At 33.7% G+C, this 20,307-nt stretch overlaps 1 protein-coding gene across 1 annotated transcript in view; it reads left to right on the forward strand.

The window, feature by feature from the left end:
• Nucleotides 1-15,941, forward strand: part of LOC148939419 (uncharacterized) — a 353,303-nt gene extending 337,362 nt beyond the window's left edge. Inside the window, exon 10 of the mRNA XM_089106560.1 lies at nucleotides 15,530-15,941. Within this exon, the coding sequence (XP_088962686.1) occupies nucleotides 15,530-15,684 (155 nt within the window). The 3' untranslated portion in view covers nucleotides 15,685-15,941. The remainder of the gene's footprint in view (nucleotides 1-15,529) is intronic.
• The last annotated feature ends 4,366 nt before the right edge of the window (nucleotides 15,942-20,307 follow it).

A 20,307-nucleotide genomic window follows, 5' to 3' on the forward strand; every position in this document is an offset into this window, starting at 1 on the left:
TCCCGCTCCTCCTCACAGGCTGTATTCCCTTGCTTCAATTTTATATCCATGTTTTTCTGCCCAACTGATAGCAATTAGGTACTTCAAATCATCGGTTCTCTCCCTAATAGTTTTACTCCTGACTGTCTTGGATTAAGTAATAAGCTCCTGAAGACCATATCTCCTTTTGTCTACGAGCCCATCAAGCATATTGCCAACCTATCTTTAACTCACGGAGTTTTCCCTGATTTACTAAAGTCAGCAATTGTTATTCCAGTTCTTAAAAAGGGCGATCCAACTGAGATAGGTAATTATCGTCCAATCTCAATCCTTCCTGTTATATCCAAAGTCCTCGAGAGAATCATCTTCAGACGTCTGTCTCCCTTTCTGTTTGACAGTCAGCATTCCGTATCCTTGATTTCTCCTCACCAATATGGCTTTAGGCTGAACTTCTCAACTTCTCATGCTCTAATTGACGCCACACAGTTCATACGCTCACAACTCGACCTTAAAAAAACTGTATTGGGCTTATTTTTGGATTTTTCTAAGGCCTTTGACATGGTCGATCATTGTATTTTAATAAGTAAATTAAATAGTTACGGTATTCGTGGTGTTCCCCTCTCTTGGTTTGATTCTTATCTATCTGGAAGGGTACAGAGTGTGAGCCTAGGTGGAGTATCCTCTCAGCCCTTACCTGTTCAGAGGGGTGTCCCGCAAGGCTCAGTTCTAGGCCCTATTTTATTTCTCCTGTATATCAATGATCTTGTTATAGACCTGGGCCCTTCAGTGTATCCTGTATTATTTGCTGATGACAGCAACTTCTTCATCACTGGCACCAATCTACCATTGGCAATAACCTCTGCCCAAGTCCTTCTGAACAGAGTCCAGGCGTGGTGCCTTACGAATAACATGACCATTAATAGCAAAAAAAGTCAAATAGTGTTATTCAGAACCCCCTACAACAAAGACGTTATTCAACCTGCTCTTGGTCTCAGGTACTCCTCCGACATCCTCCCACAAGTGGAGGTTGCCAAGTTTCTTGGTGTATTTATTGACTCATGCTTGTCATTCTCTAATCATATTTCTTACATAACAGCAATAATTTTGAGACAAGTAGCTATGATTAACCGTGTGAATTATTTTCTTCCTCCTGACATCCTAGTTACCCTCTATTATTCCTTTATTTTTCCTTACCTTTATTATTGCGGATCAGTTTGGGGAAATACAAAACGGTCCTTCATTAAAAAACTCAAATTTGCCCAAAACCGCGCCATTAAAGCAGTTTTTCGGCTTCCCCGTCTATATCCAACTCGTGATTTGTATTCAGATTTTGGCATAGCTCCACTTGATCAAATCATACAAAAACTAAATTTATCGCTTGCTTACTCTGCTTTCCACAATAATCTTCCACCTCAACTCCTAACCTATTATAATATTAATAATTCGGAAGCCCACTGTCTCCGTTCATCCAATAGAGCCTTTAAAATTCCTAAATGCGTTTCTAGTGCTGCCCAGCAATCTCCCATTTACAAATCTATTATTCAATGGAACAAAATTCCCTCCAGTGTTGAACTAGCCACAAGTTTCTGCAAGTTGTATAAAAATGTAACAAAACTTGATGGTATAATTTAATATTTCCATTTTTAACCAATTTGCTCTAATTAGCCATGTTTTATTCTTCTATTTTTTTTTTTCTCTTTCAGTGTTACTTTAACTTTTTTTCTCTTGGTCCTTAACAAGTTATCTTCTAGGATCTTTATTGTTATTAATGTTTGTGTTATGTTTTTATTCGAATAAATTGGAATTGAATTGAATTGAATTGATGTTCGCTAAGCATTTCCCAGTGATTTCAGAAATATTTCACTGGTGTAAGATATGAACTGGGGACTCCTAAGGATGAAAGAATGACGAGCTAGTCAACTGAACTAGCAGTCGATTCTAATAAATTGTTCCTAGAAATATATTGACTAAAAACCTCTCATATCACCTTATGAATTAACATTTAGATGAAATGAGTAGTATCCTATTAATACATCTTACCACACACATTGAATTTCCGAATGTTTAGTACTGGAGTATGCATAAAGTAGAAACTAATAAACTCGTATACATTTTAGGTAATGATACGACAGCCCTTGGTCGTCAATGACCCAACCTTCAAGGGCCCCAATATCCCTGCCCCCAGCTTTTTGCCCCCTCTTTATTTAAATTTCAGACTTCTAGCCAATACCTTTTGAAATGGATTTAGTATTGGAGTATGCATAAAATTGAAACTACTAAAGTCGTGTACATTTTAGACAATCTTTTTCTTAGCAGGAATGTCTGGACAATAAATTTTTAATTTCCGAAGAAAGTGAAATCGGGGGGGGGGGATGCAGACTCCTAAATTTTAGGAAATCTTTTTGGAGGAATATCTTGACAATAATTATTTAAATTCCGAAGAGAGGAAAATCTGAGAGGATCGAGAATCCTACATTTTAGGCAATCTGTTTTTGGAGGGATGTCTTGACAATAATTATTTAAATTTCAGACTCCTAGCCAATACCTTTTCAAAGGGATTACATAGAATTGGGGTATGCAATAAGTTGAAACTAATAGAGTCGTATACATTTTAGACAATCTTTTTTTGGAGGAATGTCGTGACAATAATTATCTAAATTTCCGAAGAGAGTGAAATCTGAGGGGATACAGACTCCTATATTTTAGGCCATCTTTTTTGGAGGGATTTCATGACAATAATTATTTAAATTTCAGACTCTTAGCCTATATCTTTTGATAAGGATTACATAGTATTGGAGTATACATAAAGTTGAAACTAATAAAGTCGTATATATTTTAGACAATCAGTTTTTTGGAGGAATATCTTGAAAATAATTATTTAAATTTCCGAAGAGAGTGAGATCTAAGGTGATGCAGACTCCTACATTTTAGGAAATCTTTTTTAATGGGGTGTCATGAAAAAAATTATTGAAATTTCAGACTCTTAGCAAATACCTTTTGAAAAGGATTACATAGTATTAGAGCATATATAACGTTGAAACTAATAAAGTCGTATACATTTTAGACAATCTTTTTTTGTGAGGGATGACTTGCCAATAATTATATGAATTTCAGACTCTTAGGCAATACTTTTTGAAAAGGATTACATTGTATTTGAGTATGCATAAAGTTCAAACTAATAAAGTCGTATATATTTTAGACAATCTTTTGTTTTGAACAATGTCTTAACAATAATTATTTAAATTTCCGAAAAGAGTGAAATCAAAGGGGTTGAAAATGATTACATAGTATTGGAGTATGCATAAAGTTGAAACTATTAAAGTCGTATACATTTTGGACAATCTTTTTTGAAGGAATGTCTTGACAATAATAATTTAAATTTCCAAGGAGAGTGAAATTTTAGGGGATGCCGACTCCTACATTTCAGACAATCTTTTTTTTGGGCGGGGGTTGTTTACAGTAGTTATTTAAATTTCAGACTCCTAGTCAATACCTTTCGAAAAGGATTACATAGTATTGAAGTATGCATAAAGTTGAAACTAATGAACTGCTATACATTTTCGACAATCTTTTTTTGAGGATTGTCTTGACATTAATTATTTAAATTTCTGAAGAGAGTGAAATATGAGGGGATGCAGACTCCTACATTTTAGGCAATCTTTTTTTGGAGGGAGGTCATGAAAATAATTATTTATATTTCAGATAAGTAGCCAATCCCTTTTGAAAAGCATTACATAGTATTGGCGTATGAATAAAGTTGAAACTATTAAAGTTGTATACATTTTAACCGATCTCATTTTTGGAGGAATTTCTGGACAATAATTATTTAAATATCCGAAGAGAGTGAAATCTGCGATGATGCAGACTCGTACATTTTGGGTTTTTTTTGAAGGGATGTCATGACAATAATTATTTAAATTTCAGACTCCTAGCCAATACCTCTTGAAAAGGATTACATAGTATTGGAGTATGCATAAAGTTGAAACTAATGAACTGCTATACATTTTCGACAATCTTTTTTTTGAGGATTGTCTTGACAATATTTATTCAAACTTTTGAAGAGAATGAAATCTGAGGGTATGCAGACTCCTACCTTTTAGAAGTCTTTTTTGAAGGGATGTCATGACAATAACTATTTAAATTTCAGACTCCTAGCGAATACCTTTGGAAAAGGATTACATAGTATTGAAATATGCGTAAAGTTGAAACTAATAAGCTCGTATACATTCTAGACAATCTTTTTTTGGAGAGATGTCTTGAGAATAATTATTTAAATTTCGGACTCCTAGCCAATACCTTTGAAAAGGATTACATAGTATTGGAGTATGCATAAAGTTGAAACTAATAAGGTCGTATACATTTTAGACAATCTTTTTTGGAGGGATATCTTGACAATAATTATTTAAATTTCAGACTCCTGGCCATTACCTTTTGAAAAAATTACATAGTATTTGGAGTATGGATAAAGCTGAAACTAAGATAGTCGTATATATTTTAGACAATCTTTTTTTGGAGGATTGCCTTGACCATAATTATTTAAATTTCCTAAGAGAGTGAAATATGAGGGGATGCAGACTCCTACATTTTAGGCAATATTTTTTTGGAGGGATGGTTTGACAGTAATTATTTAAATTTTAGACTCCTAGCCCATGCATTTTGAAAAGGATTACATAGTATTGGAATATGCATAAAGTTGAAACTAATAAATCCATATACATTTTAGACAACCTTTTTTTTGGAAGAATGTCTTAACAATAATGATTTAAATTTCTGAAGAGAGTGAAATCTGAGGGGATGCAGACTCCTACGTCTTAGGCAATCTTTTGAATTGACAAAGAAAAAAACACCTCGAAGTTAAACAAACGTCTCGAAGAAAAAAAATCGTCTCGAAGTAAATAAAAACTTCTCAAAGTTATAAAATGTCTCAAAGTGAAAACAAAAACGTCACGAAGAAAAATTACGTCTCGAAGTTAAAAAAAAGTCTAAAAGTTAAGACGAAAATGTCACGAAAAACCAAAAACATTTCGAAGTAAAATAAAACATCTCGAAGAAAAAACCTCTGGAAGTTAAAACAGAAATGTCTCGGATAAAAAAACTTCTATAAGTAGAAAAAAAACGTCTCAAAGTTAAAAAAACGCCTTGAAGTAAAAAATGTCTCAAAGCTAAATAAAAACGTCACGAGGAAACAAAAATGTCTCAAAGTTAAAACAAAAACATCATGAGGAAAAAAAGTCTCGAAGTTAAAAAAAAGTTTTCAAAGAAAAAAACCTCTCGAAGTAGAAAAACTTCTCAAAGTTAAAACAAAAACGCCAAGAAGAAACAAAAACGTCTCGAAGTAAAAAAAACATCACGAAGAAAACACCGTCTCAAAATTAAAACAAAAACGTCACGAAGAAAAGTAATGTCTCAAAGTTAAAAAAACAGCTGTGTAACTAAAACAAAGTTTAAAAACGTCACAAAGAATTGAGTAAATGAACTCTTGCAAGATCGATTTCTCTAGCGTTGAATATTAAGTTTGCGTAATAATTTAGCCCTAAGGCACTTGGATTTTGTTGAAATCAATGAACCACAAGCTTAACCCGTCTTTATTCTTTAGAATATTTCTACTTCGAAGAAATAGATCTACTAGTTTCAAACTAAGCTATGATGGATGAAAGTATTGAAATAAAAATAGATATTTATTATAAAGGCTGTTATCATGATTGCACTAATTCTTATGAGTCTATTGCTGCCAATCTAGAACACGTGGATAATGGAAATCGTAAGGAGAATCTGGAAGAGATGAGGACGAAAATATTGAATGAAATAAAACAACTAGAATGGAGAGAAACTCACTTTTAGAATGGTCAAGTAAGAAACTAGGGGAAGAAAGGATACCTTCACCACCCCAAGAAAATTCGAAAGCACAACAAAGATCTTGGGAAAGGAGGTACAGTTTACTAAAAAGGGATTACGAAGAGCAAAATAAAAGATAAAGAAAAGCAAAGCCCCCCAACTGGAATTCTTCATTTTTTTTAGAAATGGCCGAGAAGATTCATATAAAAGAAATAGGGCTAGGGCATACAAAAATTCATCATCGTTGTAATCATTGGTGAACATGATTTTTTTATGCGGCTGGCCCCGTGGAACTCTGTGGTTGGTTATTGACATTACTTAGTCTATCATATTTTTCGAACAGTATTATTTGCACATTGGAAGGATGAACAGGTTCAAGTTAGGTTTATTTATGTACACTTAGCATGGCGCGCCACGCTAAGTGAACCTAACTTGAATGCATTTATTTGAAAAAAGGTGCTATTGTAGGTTGGCTGTAGGTAACTGGTTGGAGGTAAAAAAAATTGCTTGTGCCGCCATCTATGTCTAAATCGGAATAGATGGCAGCACTTGGGGTAGTGAAGCCACCTTCCATTAAACGTCCTTAGTTTAAAATCCTCTCGTTTAAGATCAGTACGTTTTTCTTGTGACACTAAAGGTCGGGAGAAATATCGTGGTGGTTGCAGACGAAAATTAATATAGTTTTCACTATAGATTCTTAATCTCATGTATCGCTCACAAGTGTTATAGCTTCCAGTTAAAGCAGGAGGTTTCGTCGGAATGTTTCTCTCATAGACTCCTTGAAAGGACATGTTTCAAAGTGTCTCCTATGTTCCATTTATTTCAGCCTCTAGTACACCACTTGTGAACCTGGTAGTAGTGTCTGTGTCTGACTGAATTTTTATAAATTCCCACATAATATATCTCAACTTTTAAAAAGAATCCCGTTCATCTCGTTTTAACTTCGAGACATTTTTTCTTTGTGACGATTTTTATCTTCGATTGGTTTTTTCTTCGAGATGTTTTTTTACTTCGAGACGTTTTTTTCTTCGAAACAATTTTTAACTTCGAAACGCTATTTTTCATGAAGTTTTTTTTTTAAATTCAAGACTTTTGTTTCTTCATTACGTTTTTGTTTCAACTTTGAGACTTTTTTGCTTCTTCGTAACATTTTTGTTTTAGCGTTGAGACGTTTTATTTACTTCGAGAATTTTTTTTTATTTTAAGACGTTTTATAACTTCGAGACTTTTTTTCTTTGTAACATTTTTTTTTTAACTTTAAGACGTTTTTGTTTCTTCGTGACGTTTTTGTTTTAACTTAGAGACGTTTTTGTTTTATTCGCGGCGTTTTGTTTTAACTTTGAGACGTCTTTTAATTCGAGAAGTTTTTTCTCTTCGAGATATTTTTGTTTTAACGTTGAGAAGTTTTTTTTTAGATACTTTTTTTAATTAGAGAAGTTTTTGTTTCTTCTTGACATTTTTGTATTAACTTTGAGACGTTTTTTTTTATTTCGAGACTTTTTTCTTTGAAACGTTTTTTCTTAACTTCGAGACGTTTTTTTAAATTCGAGATTTTTTTTTATTCATGACGTTAAAAAATTGCTTAAAATGTTGGAGTCTGAATCCCCTCAGATTTCACTCTCTTCGGAAATTTTTATAATTATTGTCAAAGATTCCTCGAAAAAAAGATTGTTTAGAATGTATACGACTTTATTAGTTTCAACGTTATGCATACTCCAATACTATATAATCCTTTTAAAAAGATATTGGCTAGATTCTGAAACTTAAATAATTGTTGGCAAAACATCCCTCCAAAAAAATGTTGTCTAAAATGTATACGACTTAGTTAATTTTACCTTTAAGCATACTCCAATACTGTGTAATCCTTTTCAAAAGATATTCACTAGGAGTATAACATTTTAATAATAATTGTCATGACATCCCTCCAAAAAAGATTGCCTAAAATGTAGGAGTCTGCATGCCCTCAGATTTCACTCTCTTAATAAATTTAAATAATTATTGTCAAGACATTCCTCCAAAAAAAGATTGTCGAAAATGTATATGTATTTGTTAGTTTCAACTTTATGCATACTCCAATACTGTGTAATCCTTTTCAAAACTTATTGGCTAGGAGTCTGAAATTTAAATTATTATTGTCAAGACAGCCCTCCAAAAAAAGACTGTCTAAAATTTATACGACTTTATTAGTTTCAACTTTATGCATACTTTAGTACTATGCAATCCTTTCAGAAAGATATTGGCTAGGAGTCTGAAATTTAAATAATTATGGTCAAGAAATCCCTCCCAAAAAAGATTGTCTAGAATCTAAGCGACTTAATTAGTTTCAACTTTAAGTAATACTATGCTTTAAGCAGTACTACTCCAATACTATGTAATCCTTTTCAACCCCCTCAGATTTCACTCTCTTCGGAAATTTGAATAATTATTGTCAAGGCATTTCTCCAAAAAAAATATTGTCTAAAATGTAAACGACTTTATTACTTTCAACTTTATGCATATTCCGATACTATGTAATCCTTGTCCAAAGGGAATGGCTAGGAGTCTTAAATTCAAATAATTATTGTCATGGCATCTCTCCAAAAAAAGATTGCCTAAAATGTAGGAGTCTACATTCCCTCAGATTTCACACTCTTTGGGAATTTGAATAACTATTGTCAAAACATTCTCCCCCCAAAAAGATTGTCTGAAATGTATACGAATTTATTATTTTTAACTTTATGCACACTCCAAAACTATGTAATCCTTTTCAAAAGGTATTGGCTAGGAGTTTGAAATTTAAATAATTATTCTCATGACATCCCTCCAAAAAAATATTGCCTAAAATGTAGGAGTCTGCATCCCCTCAGATTTCACTCTTCGAAAATTTAAAATTATTCTCAAGACACTCCTCAAAAAAAGATTGTTTAAAATGTATACAACTTTGTTAGTTTCAACTTTGTGCATACTCCAATACTATGTAATCCTTTTCAAAAAGTGTTAGCTAGGAGTCTGAAATTTAAATAATTATTGTTATGACATCCCTCAAAAAGGATTGCCAAACATATAGGAGTCTGCATCCCCTCAGACTTTACTCTCTTCGGAAATTTAAATAATTATCGTCAAGACATTCCTCCTAACAAAAAGTTTGTCTAAAATGTGCATGACTATTAGTTTCAACTTTATGCATACTTCAATACTATGTAATCCATTTCAAAAGGTATTGGATCAGAGTCTGAAATTTGAATAAAGAGGGGGGCAAAAAGTTAGGGGGGCATTGGAGTGCTTGGAGGTTGGGTCATTGACGACTAAGGGCTGTCGTATCATTGCCTAAAATGTATATGACTGCATTCGTTTCTATTTTATGAATACTCCAATATTAAAAATTCATAAATTCAATGGATGTGGTCCGATGCTATAATAGGATACTGCTCATTTCATTTAAATGTTCATTCATAAGGTGACACGCGAGGGTTTTTGTCAGTATATTTCTAAGAACAATTTATTAGCGTCGAGTTGTTAGTTCAGTTGACTAGCACATCATTCTTTCATCCTTAGGATTCCCAGTTCAAATCTTAAACCAGTCCAATATTTCTGGAATCATTGGAAAATGCTTAGCTAACAGCTTAGATCATAACGCAATTTGTTTCGCAATAATATCAAGAGTATACCAGTCAAATATTTCTGAAATCATTGGAAAACGCTTAGCGAATATCTTAGATCATTACGCAACCTGTTTCACAATAGCATCAAGAAAAGTGAAATTGCATTGCCCGGGTCTCTTCAGAGTTCAGGAAACCTCAAATCTATCAAGGCCAAAGAAATGGATTGTGTTTGCACGACTAAGCCATTGCACAACTCAAGGACAGACAGTGACATTCAGGAGTGCCTGACCTTGATACAGTTTATTGGCTCTCAGAAGTCCTTGGCCTTCATAGAGCTCGTTGGCCTTCAAAAGGAAATGAACTTGATAAGGTTCAGTGCTTCCTATGGCAGTGGTATAATTAACTATATCATATCTACTGTTTTGAAAGTTAGATCTGCAAATTTCCTGTCTAAGTGCATCCTAACGTTAAACAAAAAATGTTCGACTGGGTAATAAGGACTTCCAAAAACTGGCATCAAAAGTTATATATTACATTAGGCTTGTAATCATTTTATATTTGCAAGTTCCTGGAACCCAAGTAAATAAAAAAAAATCAAGAAAATATTGTTTTCCCCGGAAATGAGGTCTAAAAATGGGTCAAAAACTTGCTTTTTTCCTATCAAACAGAAACCTACATCCACAAATTCTTAGGTTAAGGAGACCAAAATGCAAACAAAAGACCATTTTTTTTGGTCTTTTGAATTGCTTGGAAATTTTATCCACAACTCCTTTGGCCAAGGAGAATCTAATGTAAGCATAAAATATTCAAAAAACTTGGTTTACCCGGAAACACGACCCGAAAATGGGCTGAGGAACTTTTTCTCTGATCAGCTGTGGATCAGACTCGATCTTTTCAGACAAAGAGTATTTACAGAACTTGGAATGTTTTAATCAGTACAGACAAGAAGAACAAAAGAACCGTGATGTATAAAAATTAACCACAAATTTACTTTTTTCCGATCGTTCTGAAATTGTATCGATAAGCCCCCGGCTGAGGTTCACACCAATGTAGAAAACTGATTTGAAGTTAAATTTGGATGTTTTGATTTGTGATGCCCAAAATATCCACCGAAAGACCTTTTGCTCCTTGGTCTTCTTATGCTTATTTATGGGGATTGTAGACCTAGCTAAGTAGATTTGGATGAAAACAAAAAGTTTTGAAGGTAAATTTACTTGTAATGCTTGTCGCGCCCGAAAGGAGCCCAAAAATAATGGTCTCTGATTGTCTCGAAACTTGAAAGGTGTGTAGACTGGGCAAATGGAACCTCAGCAACGAGTAAGTATTCTAAACAAAATCTGATTGTTTCGATGCATGATGCAGCAGAATGCACCCAATTTTTTTCTTTGATCTACTTAAAGTTAACAGGGCATGTAGACGGGGCCAGGGGAATCTCACTGAAGACAAAAATTTTAAAGAAATCTCCAAACTTGTTTTTGGCGGTCGTTTTGAAACTTACAGGTTCTTAGACAGATCTATGATCCTTGATTGGCTTGAAACTTGAAAGATATATTGAAAGAGCAAAGAGGATCTCAACAACGACAAGATATTTTGAAGAAAATATGATTGCATTGATTCACGATGCAGCAAAATGTGCCAAAAAGTTTTTTTATCGATTTGACCCATACAGGGCATTTAGACTAGGCCAAGGAGACCTCGTTGAAGACAAACTTGTAAATAAAATCCAAACTTGTCTTTGTCGCTTGACTTGAGACTTGCAATGTCGTAAATGGATCCATGGAAACCTTAATAAAGATAAAAAAAAATTGGAAAAAAATTAGTTGTGTTGATTCATGACACACATAATTTTCGTTAAGTCTATCACCTTTGACGGCCGAATTTGCTGTTTATACTGAACTCTAAGCATACCAGAATGTATACTACTCCAAAAACACCTTCACGAACACAAGATGTCTTGAAAAAAATATACTTTTGTGATTCATAACGCCCGAAAAACGTTTTTCCTCCAATCGTTTTAAAGATTATTGCGCAATTATAATGGGCCAAGAGGACGTTGGTGAAGACAAAAAGTTTAGAAGAAATTTTGTTCCTATCGATTTTCAATGCAAGAAAACAAGAAAAAAATTCTTCGTGTTCGGTGAAAACATACTATTTCTACAAAGAATACATAACAAAACTAAGTTATTTTAAAAAATGAACAGAAAATAATCTGAGGAAACATTTTACAAAAAGAAATTTTAAAGGGAATTGATAATTGTTATCATAGGCAGCGCAATAGAGCTGCCTAAGTAAAGAACGATGTTGGCACAATGTAATACTTTTCTTTTCTTTAGACAAGGGCACTTTGTATCGAAGGAGTTGTCGTAGAAACTTCGAAAAGGGCTCATTCGATTGGAAATGGGAGTGGCCTGTGCCCTTTTTAATAGTCGAAAGTGATTGGAAGGCAACTGAATTGGAAATGATTGGAAGGCAACACCCCTTCCACGCCCACCATTTCCCCAAACACATCCAATCAAAATTTTGAGATATTGTTCAGCCATTTTGTTCAGCGTAGTTGATTCCCAGATCGAAAGTATGTTTTTGAAGAGGACACTCCCCCACAGCCCTCACAGCCAGGGTTTTACGTTATGCCCTGGGGGCATATAAGAATGATTTTGGCACAATGTATTATTTATTATTATTTTCCTTTAGACCAGGGCACTTGGTATCGAATAAATTGTCGTAGAAACTTCGAAAAGGGCTCATTCAATGGGAAATTGGAGTGGCTTGTGCCCTTATTAATAGTCGAAAGTGATTGGAAGGCCACTAATACCCCTTCAACACCCACCATTTCCTGATACACATCCAATCAAGATTTTGAGATAGCCATTTTGTTCAGCGTAGTTGATTTCCAGATAGAAATTATGTTTTTGAGGAGGACACTCCCCCACAGCCCTCATGGCAAGGGTTTTGAGTTATGCCCTGGGGGCATATAAGGTTTTTATAGAAAGCGTTGTCGTATATACTTCAAAAAAGGCTCATTCGATTGGAAATTCAAAGGGCTAGTGCCCTTTTTAATAGTCGAAAGTGATCTGAGGGAAACTAACCCCACTCTCTCGCCTACCTTTTCCCAAAACACATCCAATCAAAATTTTTAGATAGCCATTTTATTCAACGTAGTTGAAAGTTCTGGAAATTAGGTCTTTGAGGATGACAATCCCCCACAGTACTCAGTGCAGGGGTGTTACGTTTTGCCCTTGGGATATACAAGGTTTTTATAGAAATAGTTGTCGTAAAAACTTCAAAAAGGGTTCATTCGATTGGAAATTGAAATGGCTAGTGCCCTTTTTAATAGTCAAAAGTGATTGGAAGGCGACTAATACCTCTTCCCCGCCCACCATTTCCCCAAACACATCCAATCAAAATTTTGAGACAGCTATTTTGTTCAGCGTAGCTGATTTTCAGATATAAATTATATTTTTGAGGAGGACACTCCCCCACAGCCCTCAGGGCAAGGGCTGTAAGTTATGCCCTGGGGGCATATAAGGTTTTTATAGAAAGCGTTGTCGTAGAAACTTCAAAAAAAGCTCATTCGATTGGAAATTTGAAGGGCTAGTGCCCTTTTTAATAGTCGAAAGTGATTGGAGTGCAACTAACCCACCTCTAACGCCCACCATTTCCCAAAACACATTCAATAAAAAATTTGGGATGGCCATTTCGTTCAATGTTGTTGAAACTTTTGGAAATTAGGTCTTTGAGTTTGAAAACCCCCACAGCCCTTAGGGCAAGGGTTGTAAGCTATGCCCTGGGGGCATATAATTTTTATAGACAGCGTTGTCTTAGAAACTTCAAAATGGGCTCATTCGATTGGAAATTGAAATGGCTAGTGCCCTTTTTGATAGTCGAAAGTGATTGGAAGGCAACTAACACCCCTTCCACGCCCACCATATCCCCAAACACATCCAATCGAAATTTTGAGATTGCCATTTTGGTCTACGCAGTTCAAATTTTTGGGAATTATACCTTCGAGCAGCATGTTCTCACCACAGTCTTCAGGGCAAGCGTTATAAGTTTTGCCCCCGGGGCATAAAAGGTTTTTATTGAAATCTTTGTCGTAGAAACATGAAAAACGGCTCATTCGACTGGAAATTCAAAGGGCTAGTACCCTTTTTTAATAGTCAAAAATGATTGGAAGGCAACTAACACCCCTTCCACATCCACCATTTCCCGAAACACATCCAATCAAAATTTTGAGATAGCCATTTAATTCAACGTAGTTGAAAGTTCTGGAAATTAGGTCTTTGAGGATGACAACCCCCCCAGCTCTTAGGGCAAGGGTTGTAAGTTATGCCCAGGGGGCATATAAAGTTTTTTATAGAAAGCTTTGTCGTAGAAACTTCAAAATGGGCTCCTTTGTTTGGAAATGGGAATGGCTAGTGCCCTTTTTGATAGTCGAAAGTGACTGGGATGCAACTAACACCCCTTCAACGCCCACCTTTTCATCAAGCACATCCAATCAAAATTTGTAGATAGCCCGTTTGTTCTACGCTGTTTAAAGCTTTGGAAATTATACATTTAAGCAGGACAGTCCCCCCACAGTCTTCAGGGTAAGGGTTATAAATTATGCCCTGGGGACATATAAGGTTTTTATTGAAATCTTTGTCGTAGAAACTTGAAAAGGGCTCATTCAATTGGAAATTCAAAGGGCTAGTACCCTTTTTTAATAGTCAAAAGTGATTGGAAGGCAACTAACACCGCTTCTACACCCACCATTTCCCGAAACACGTCCAATCAAAATTTTGAGACAGCCATTTTGTTCAGTGTATTTTATTTCCAGATATAAATTATGTTTTTGAGGAGTATACTCCCCCACAGCCCTCAGGGCAAGCCCCTCAAAACCCCAAAGCCTTCCCATTTGCCCTTTATTTTTTATTTTAAAATAATTTGCCCTTTATTGAAAAAATACAAACGAATGTGAATTGTCAGTTTAATATACATATACTGATATTTAGCAATCAAAATGTTAATACTATTTTATTTATTAAAGTTATAAAAGTAAAAACATTTGTATTTTTTCAGTAAAGTGCAAATTATGTTCTGGCCTTGGGAAGGCTTAAGGGTTTTGAGTCCTACTCATGTTAATTTCTGCTCGTTTTGAGTTTGACTCTGTTATTTATTGTAATATCTGTTCGTTTTGGGTTTCATTTATTTATCGACACGCTTGGTAGATTATTTGATTTTATTTTTGCTCATTTTTGGTTTAATGGAGTTCTTTACTTTTCTTTGAAAAACTAATTTTATGGGAAAAGTTTTTTCTATTAATAATAAATTAAAGAATATTAACATTCTTTCAAGTGAACATGATTAGTATTATGATTTTTTTTTTTTTACATTAAGACAAACATTAACATAGCGAGAAATACATTGTCCTTTTTTTATTTGCAGTAAATTCTTTTTCTTTTTACCTTTGAATTTGTAATTCACTTTAATTTCTGATCGTTTTAGGCTTAATTTGTTCATTCATAGTAACGCCTTAAATTTAAATTTGACTTGATTATTCATTTACTTTTCATTCGTTTTAACTTTAGCTTATTATATTCCTCCTTGTTTTAGGTTTTACTGTCGTTTTTTTTGGAAAAATTTTATAATTTTCCTTTGTATTAATTAACATAGAAATCAGGTTCATTTGAAATATGTTTACCGTTTATTGAAACTTCATGTTCTAGAGTTTTGTTTTCAATTTAACTGATTGAAATCAAACCAATATGTTCGCAGAAATTTCAAATTTTCACATTTAGCACCTCAAGGTGAAGCTTAAATTGACTTTCAAGAATAAAATTATTCACGATGCAGTTTTTTCTTGTTTTGAGCTTTAATTAGTTCCAACCATAAGTAACTAAATACTATAAGCTAAACCATTCAATTTTGATTTTTGAAGTCAGCAGTTTGAGCTGTGTATGATCTGGTTTGTTTCTCACTGGCAATGGTCATTTTTTGGTCTTTTTGTTTCTTTCTTTCTGGAACTTTATCTTTATTTTTCATTACCAAAGATTTAGTAAGTTTGCCCGATAAGTTTTGTATGACCAAAAAAGTTTTAATTTAATACTGTAGCATTCAGATTGTTAACATTTAAATTATTTGTTTTCTATTTCTAGAAGTCAAAGAGATTGAAAAATGTGATGTAAGACTTGGTGACGGTTGCATCATTGATTTTTATGTTATTGAAGATCATAGATCAAGCTCTTATGTACTAGCTGAAATGAACTGTGTTGACCTGGAAGAGGACGACGATAATGGAATTTTGTTGTAATCTGATGTTTCTTTTGTGTTTTTTTTTTTAATTCGTCTTATCGTCTCTCGGGTAACTTTGTCATTTAACTTGAGGGTTCGTGGCTACTCTAGATGTGACTGGAAAGATTTTTGTGCGGTAGTACTTCTAGTTTCCTATAAACTAACTGTGGCTACTAATACCTTTATTCCAAGATCGAAGTTTTTAATAAGTGAAATAAAGTTAAAATCCTTGCAGTTAGTTTGTTATGTGAATTTGTGAATAAAATGTTTGTATTATTTGGTTTTATATTTTAAGATAAGATGAATCATAGAATGTTAAAATACCATAGTAAGCTCAGGGGGAGGCAAATTGTGGTTTTGATTTGAATTGCAAATAGACAAAAGTAATTAAGAACGTAAAAACAAAGTGCGGTAATATAGTAGAAAAGATAAACCAGGGAAAAAGTTATAATAGGGGTGTAAGAAAATTATTTAGTAAGTGGATAATGAAGGACACTTCTTTTTCTTTTTCTTCTTTTATATGATTAATTCACGCTATAGATTGAAGAAGATAAGAGATATTGCTAAAAAGCAAATAAAGAACTACAAGAAAAGATTCAACTTAGGCAAGAAACTCATTGAAAAGTATATAACTAGCAATTATGTGTATGTTGTGTACAACTAAACGTTAAAAAAAAACTTTGGCAGATGTTTTCTGATTTTATCAACAAATATAAACATTTTACTTATAAGAAATGTATAGTCATATGTAATTGTCTGGTAAAAGAGACATGTTACTGAGCAAAAACCAACAAAAAGAAAAATCTCAATGAAAAAAAAAAAAACAAACGAGACTGCGGCCAGTTGAGAGAAAAGAAAAGACAAATGCAAAACAATGCGGATATTTCGCCTGTATCCAAACAAGGCGTCTTCAGCACGAAAGAAACACAAGAAGAACAAGATAAAAAACCAAGCTAAAACTAAAAACCAATAAAACCACCACCAAAAAAAATTATACAATTGGCGCAAACTGATCCACGTAGGGAAAAGATGCTATTATAGAGTTATTTCAGTGAGGACACCAGAGTAACTGAGGAAAAATAAAAAAAACTGTAAATCACTTTAATTATTCTGTTGCAAAATCATCCTTTTGTTGGCTATTACTGAAGCAAATCATTTTGGTCTAGCAAGTAAAATAGTCCCCTGGTCATTATTCAAAATCTTAACTCCTTATTGACTGTTGATTCACTCTTTAGAAGGTTATCATAAATTGGGTCACTATTTAAATTACCTGTGTCCCTATTTATCGAAAAGTTAGCAAACATATGTTTTTAATTTCTATGGCTTCCCTCGCCCATTGAGTTTACCCCTTATAATTTGAAATAGCTAAGGCTTCATCAAATTTTACAAAGTGATCTAGTTGTAAATTTAATATTATTATCAAAACCATTTAAATGCTTACAAAATAGGTCTAAGGAGTCCAATCCATGTTTCCAAACGCACACCACATCATCCATGAACCTACCCCAGAAACAAGGGGAGATTCTAAAACTGTGTATAGCGGAGGTTTCAATAGCATCTATGAAAAGATTTGCCAATAAAGGAGAGAGAGAAGCCCCCATAGGTAACCCAAAAATTCGTCTATAAAACTCCCCTCTAAAACCAAAATAAAAAGAAAATTCATTTACTAGGATAATTAGTTTCATAATAACTTCAATATCCAAACTGGCTAAAGTCACATCTTGTATTAAATCAAAGTGTTTTTCTAATTTACTCTTTAAAATGTCCTCGCATCTTTTTAGATCACAATTTGAATACATGGAAAACAACATAGAAACTACAAAGAATTGAACTGTCCTCCAACGTGAAATTTCTCAATTTATTAGTAAGATCAGTCGAATTTTTTAAATATGATCTTTGTGTTCCCAAAAGTGGACGCAATGCTAATGACAACCATTTTCCTAATTTCGAAACGAGTGACGGAAAAGTTGACACAATGGGGCGGAGGGGGGCTCCAGTCTGATGAATCTTAGGTAGACCATAGATCTTGGGTGCCGAACAACCCCTAGGATAATATTCGTTATAAAACTGTGGGGTAATGTGAAAATTATTTTTCAATGACTCCAATTCCTTTCTTGTTGATTTTACATATTTATCTGTAGGATCAAAGTCAAGTTTTTGTATGTAATAGTGTCAGAAATAATGGATTTCATTTGATTATTATAGTCTTCAGTGTTCATAATTACAATTGTGTTTCCCTTATCGACTCTGGTGATAGTAAGGAATTTATCCTTTTTCAAATCTAAAAGTATTTTAATATCACTTTTTGTGAACTGTCTTTTCCAATTAAGCTCTTATTCAAGGTGTTTAGTTTTTTTACAATATCAGCTCGAAGCTCTTGAGGAGTATCAATTTTATCTATATAAACCATAGTTCCTGACTCCACCTTTGAAATTATTTTTGAATAGGAGATTGGTGTTGGAAAACAGAACTTAGAACCCTTCGACAAAACTGCCTCCTGTTGAATATTAAGAGGTTTAGAAGACAAATTCTTAATCGTTGGACCCAAACAATGACGAGGATAAAAAACATCTGAATATTGGAACTTCTCAAACAAAAGTTTATTCAACTTGTCATCCAGATGAACCTTTAACAAATGAAAATCATGGCGAAAAGATCTAATGGCCATTTCCTTAATTCGCATAAAAATGTCAGATGGAAAGTTATTCCTTAAAAGGTTTCAACAGAATTTAAGTCCTTAGACAGTTGAAAACGTCTCTGTTTTTGTTCAGAAATTACGTGATTTAAAGTCGTTAGGCTTAATTTGTTTTTTAATTTTGATTGATTTTCAATTCCAAAATGGGTATATATTTTAAATATTTCGGAATCACCGATTCCTTCTTGCAATTTTTTAAGAAAATTTGTTGATTTAACAAATTTGCATGTTTTTTAACCAAAGACAAAAAATAATTGACAGAAGTGACATTTTGTTGCCCGTACAATTGACGAATGAAAGATCTTAAGCCGAACTGGCCAGCCATGACAAAAACCAACAAAGAGAAAAATCTCAATGAAAAAAAAAACAACAAACGAGACTGCGGCCAGTGGAGAGAAAAGAAAAGACAAATGCAAAACAACGCGGATATTTCGCCTGTATCCAAACAAGGCGTCTTCAGCACGAAAGAAACACAAGAAGAACAAGATAAACTGAGTAACTGAGGAAAAATAAAAAAAAATTGTAAATTACTTTAATTATTCTGTTGTGAAATAATCCTTTTGTTAGCTATTACTGAAGCAAATCGTTTTGGTCTAGCAGGTAAAATAGTCCCCTGGTGATTATTTAAAATCTTAACTCCCTTATTGACTGTTGATTCACTCTTTAGAAGGTTATCATAAATTGGGTCAATATTCAAATTACCTGTGTCCCTATTTATCGAAAGGTTAGCAAACATATGTTTTTTAATTTCTATGGCTTCCCTTGCCCATTGAGTGTACCCTTTATCATTTGAAATAGCTAAGGCTTCATCAAATTTTACAAAGTGATCTGGTTGAAACCAAATATGTTCTGCTAAAGCTGAAACAAAAGTTTCATAAAGAAAGAAAAACGAGCAAAAATGGGGTTTTTATAGGCCAAATGAAGATACTGAAAAAACGAAGCGAATATTTCGAGAGGACAAACGCCTCTCTTCTTCAGTGCGAAACGAAACGATGTATCAATAAAAGCCAAAAATTAAAAGAATTAAAACCAACTACCTAAAAACCATAAAAGCGAGTTATTCGCCAATATCCGCGATTTGCACAAAATCCAAAAAATATGAACGGCCATCGACGGATACTAGCAAACAACTGAACAAGGAAAGGAATCAATTCATTCACTCGAAAAACAAAACGAACCAGCAATTAAATAAGTTGGAAAACTATGTCATTTGATTTCGGATTTTAATTAAGGCATTTCTTGCAGACACCCTTTGAGACCTAAGGGGTTGTTCACGTGTTTGATTAGATGATTGGGATAGTGGTTCAAGGTTTATTTCAGGGATCACTAAAGTATCGGCTTCTCTTTTGAGAAAACCGAAATATGACTCGTTTATTCTTAAATCACCGGAATCTCTGTTTAAAGCTAGACCTAAATGTTGGTATTTATAAATTTCAACAGCTTCTCTGTAGTGCTGGACAATACCTTTATCATTCGAAATAAGACTAGCTTGATTAAACAAAATAGTATGGTCTAGTTTTTCAAAAATGTGCTCTGCAAGGGCAGAGTCAAAATTTTCTGTTTTTTTCCGCTTTTTAAGTGTATTATTAATTGAACTAGAGTGCTTAGTTAATCTATCTGTTAGTCGCTGATTAGTTCTTCCAATATACCAAAGACCACACGAACAAGGAATTCTGTAGACACCGGAGTTTTCACCTATCGGGATAGGGTCTTTTCCTTGATAAATTTGGGACCTGATAGTTTTACTGGGTCTATAATAAGTGTAAATGTTATTTTTCCTTAGATTTTTTGAAATGTGTTCTGAAATCCCTTTAATGTATGGGAGGCGAAGATAAACTGAATTTTCCCTTTGATTTGTGTTTTCTGTGGAACTATCTGATAATCTTTTAATGCGTTTTTCAATTACAGAATTTATTAAACTAATTGGATAACCATACCCACATAAAA

The sequence above is a fragment of the Artemia sp. Qi Xiang Cuo genome, chromosome 21 (genome assembly GCF_049724085.1).
Source record: "Artemia sp. Qi Xiang Cuo chromosome 21, ASM4972408v1, whole genome shotgun sequence".
Taxonomy (NCBI): Eukaryota; Metazoa; Arthropoda; class Branchiopoda; order Anostraca; family Artemiidae; genus Artemia; species Artemia sp. Qi Xiang Cuo.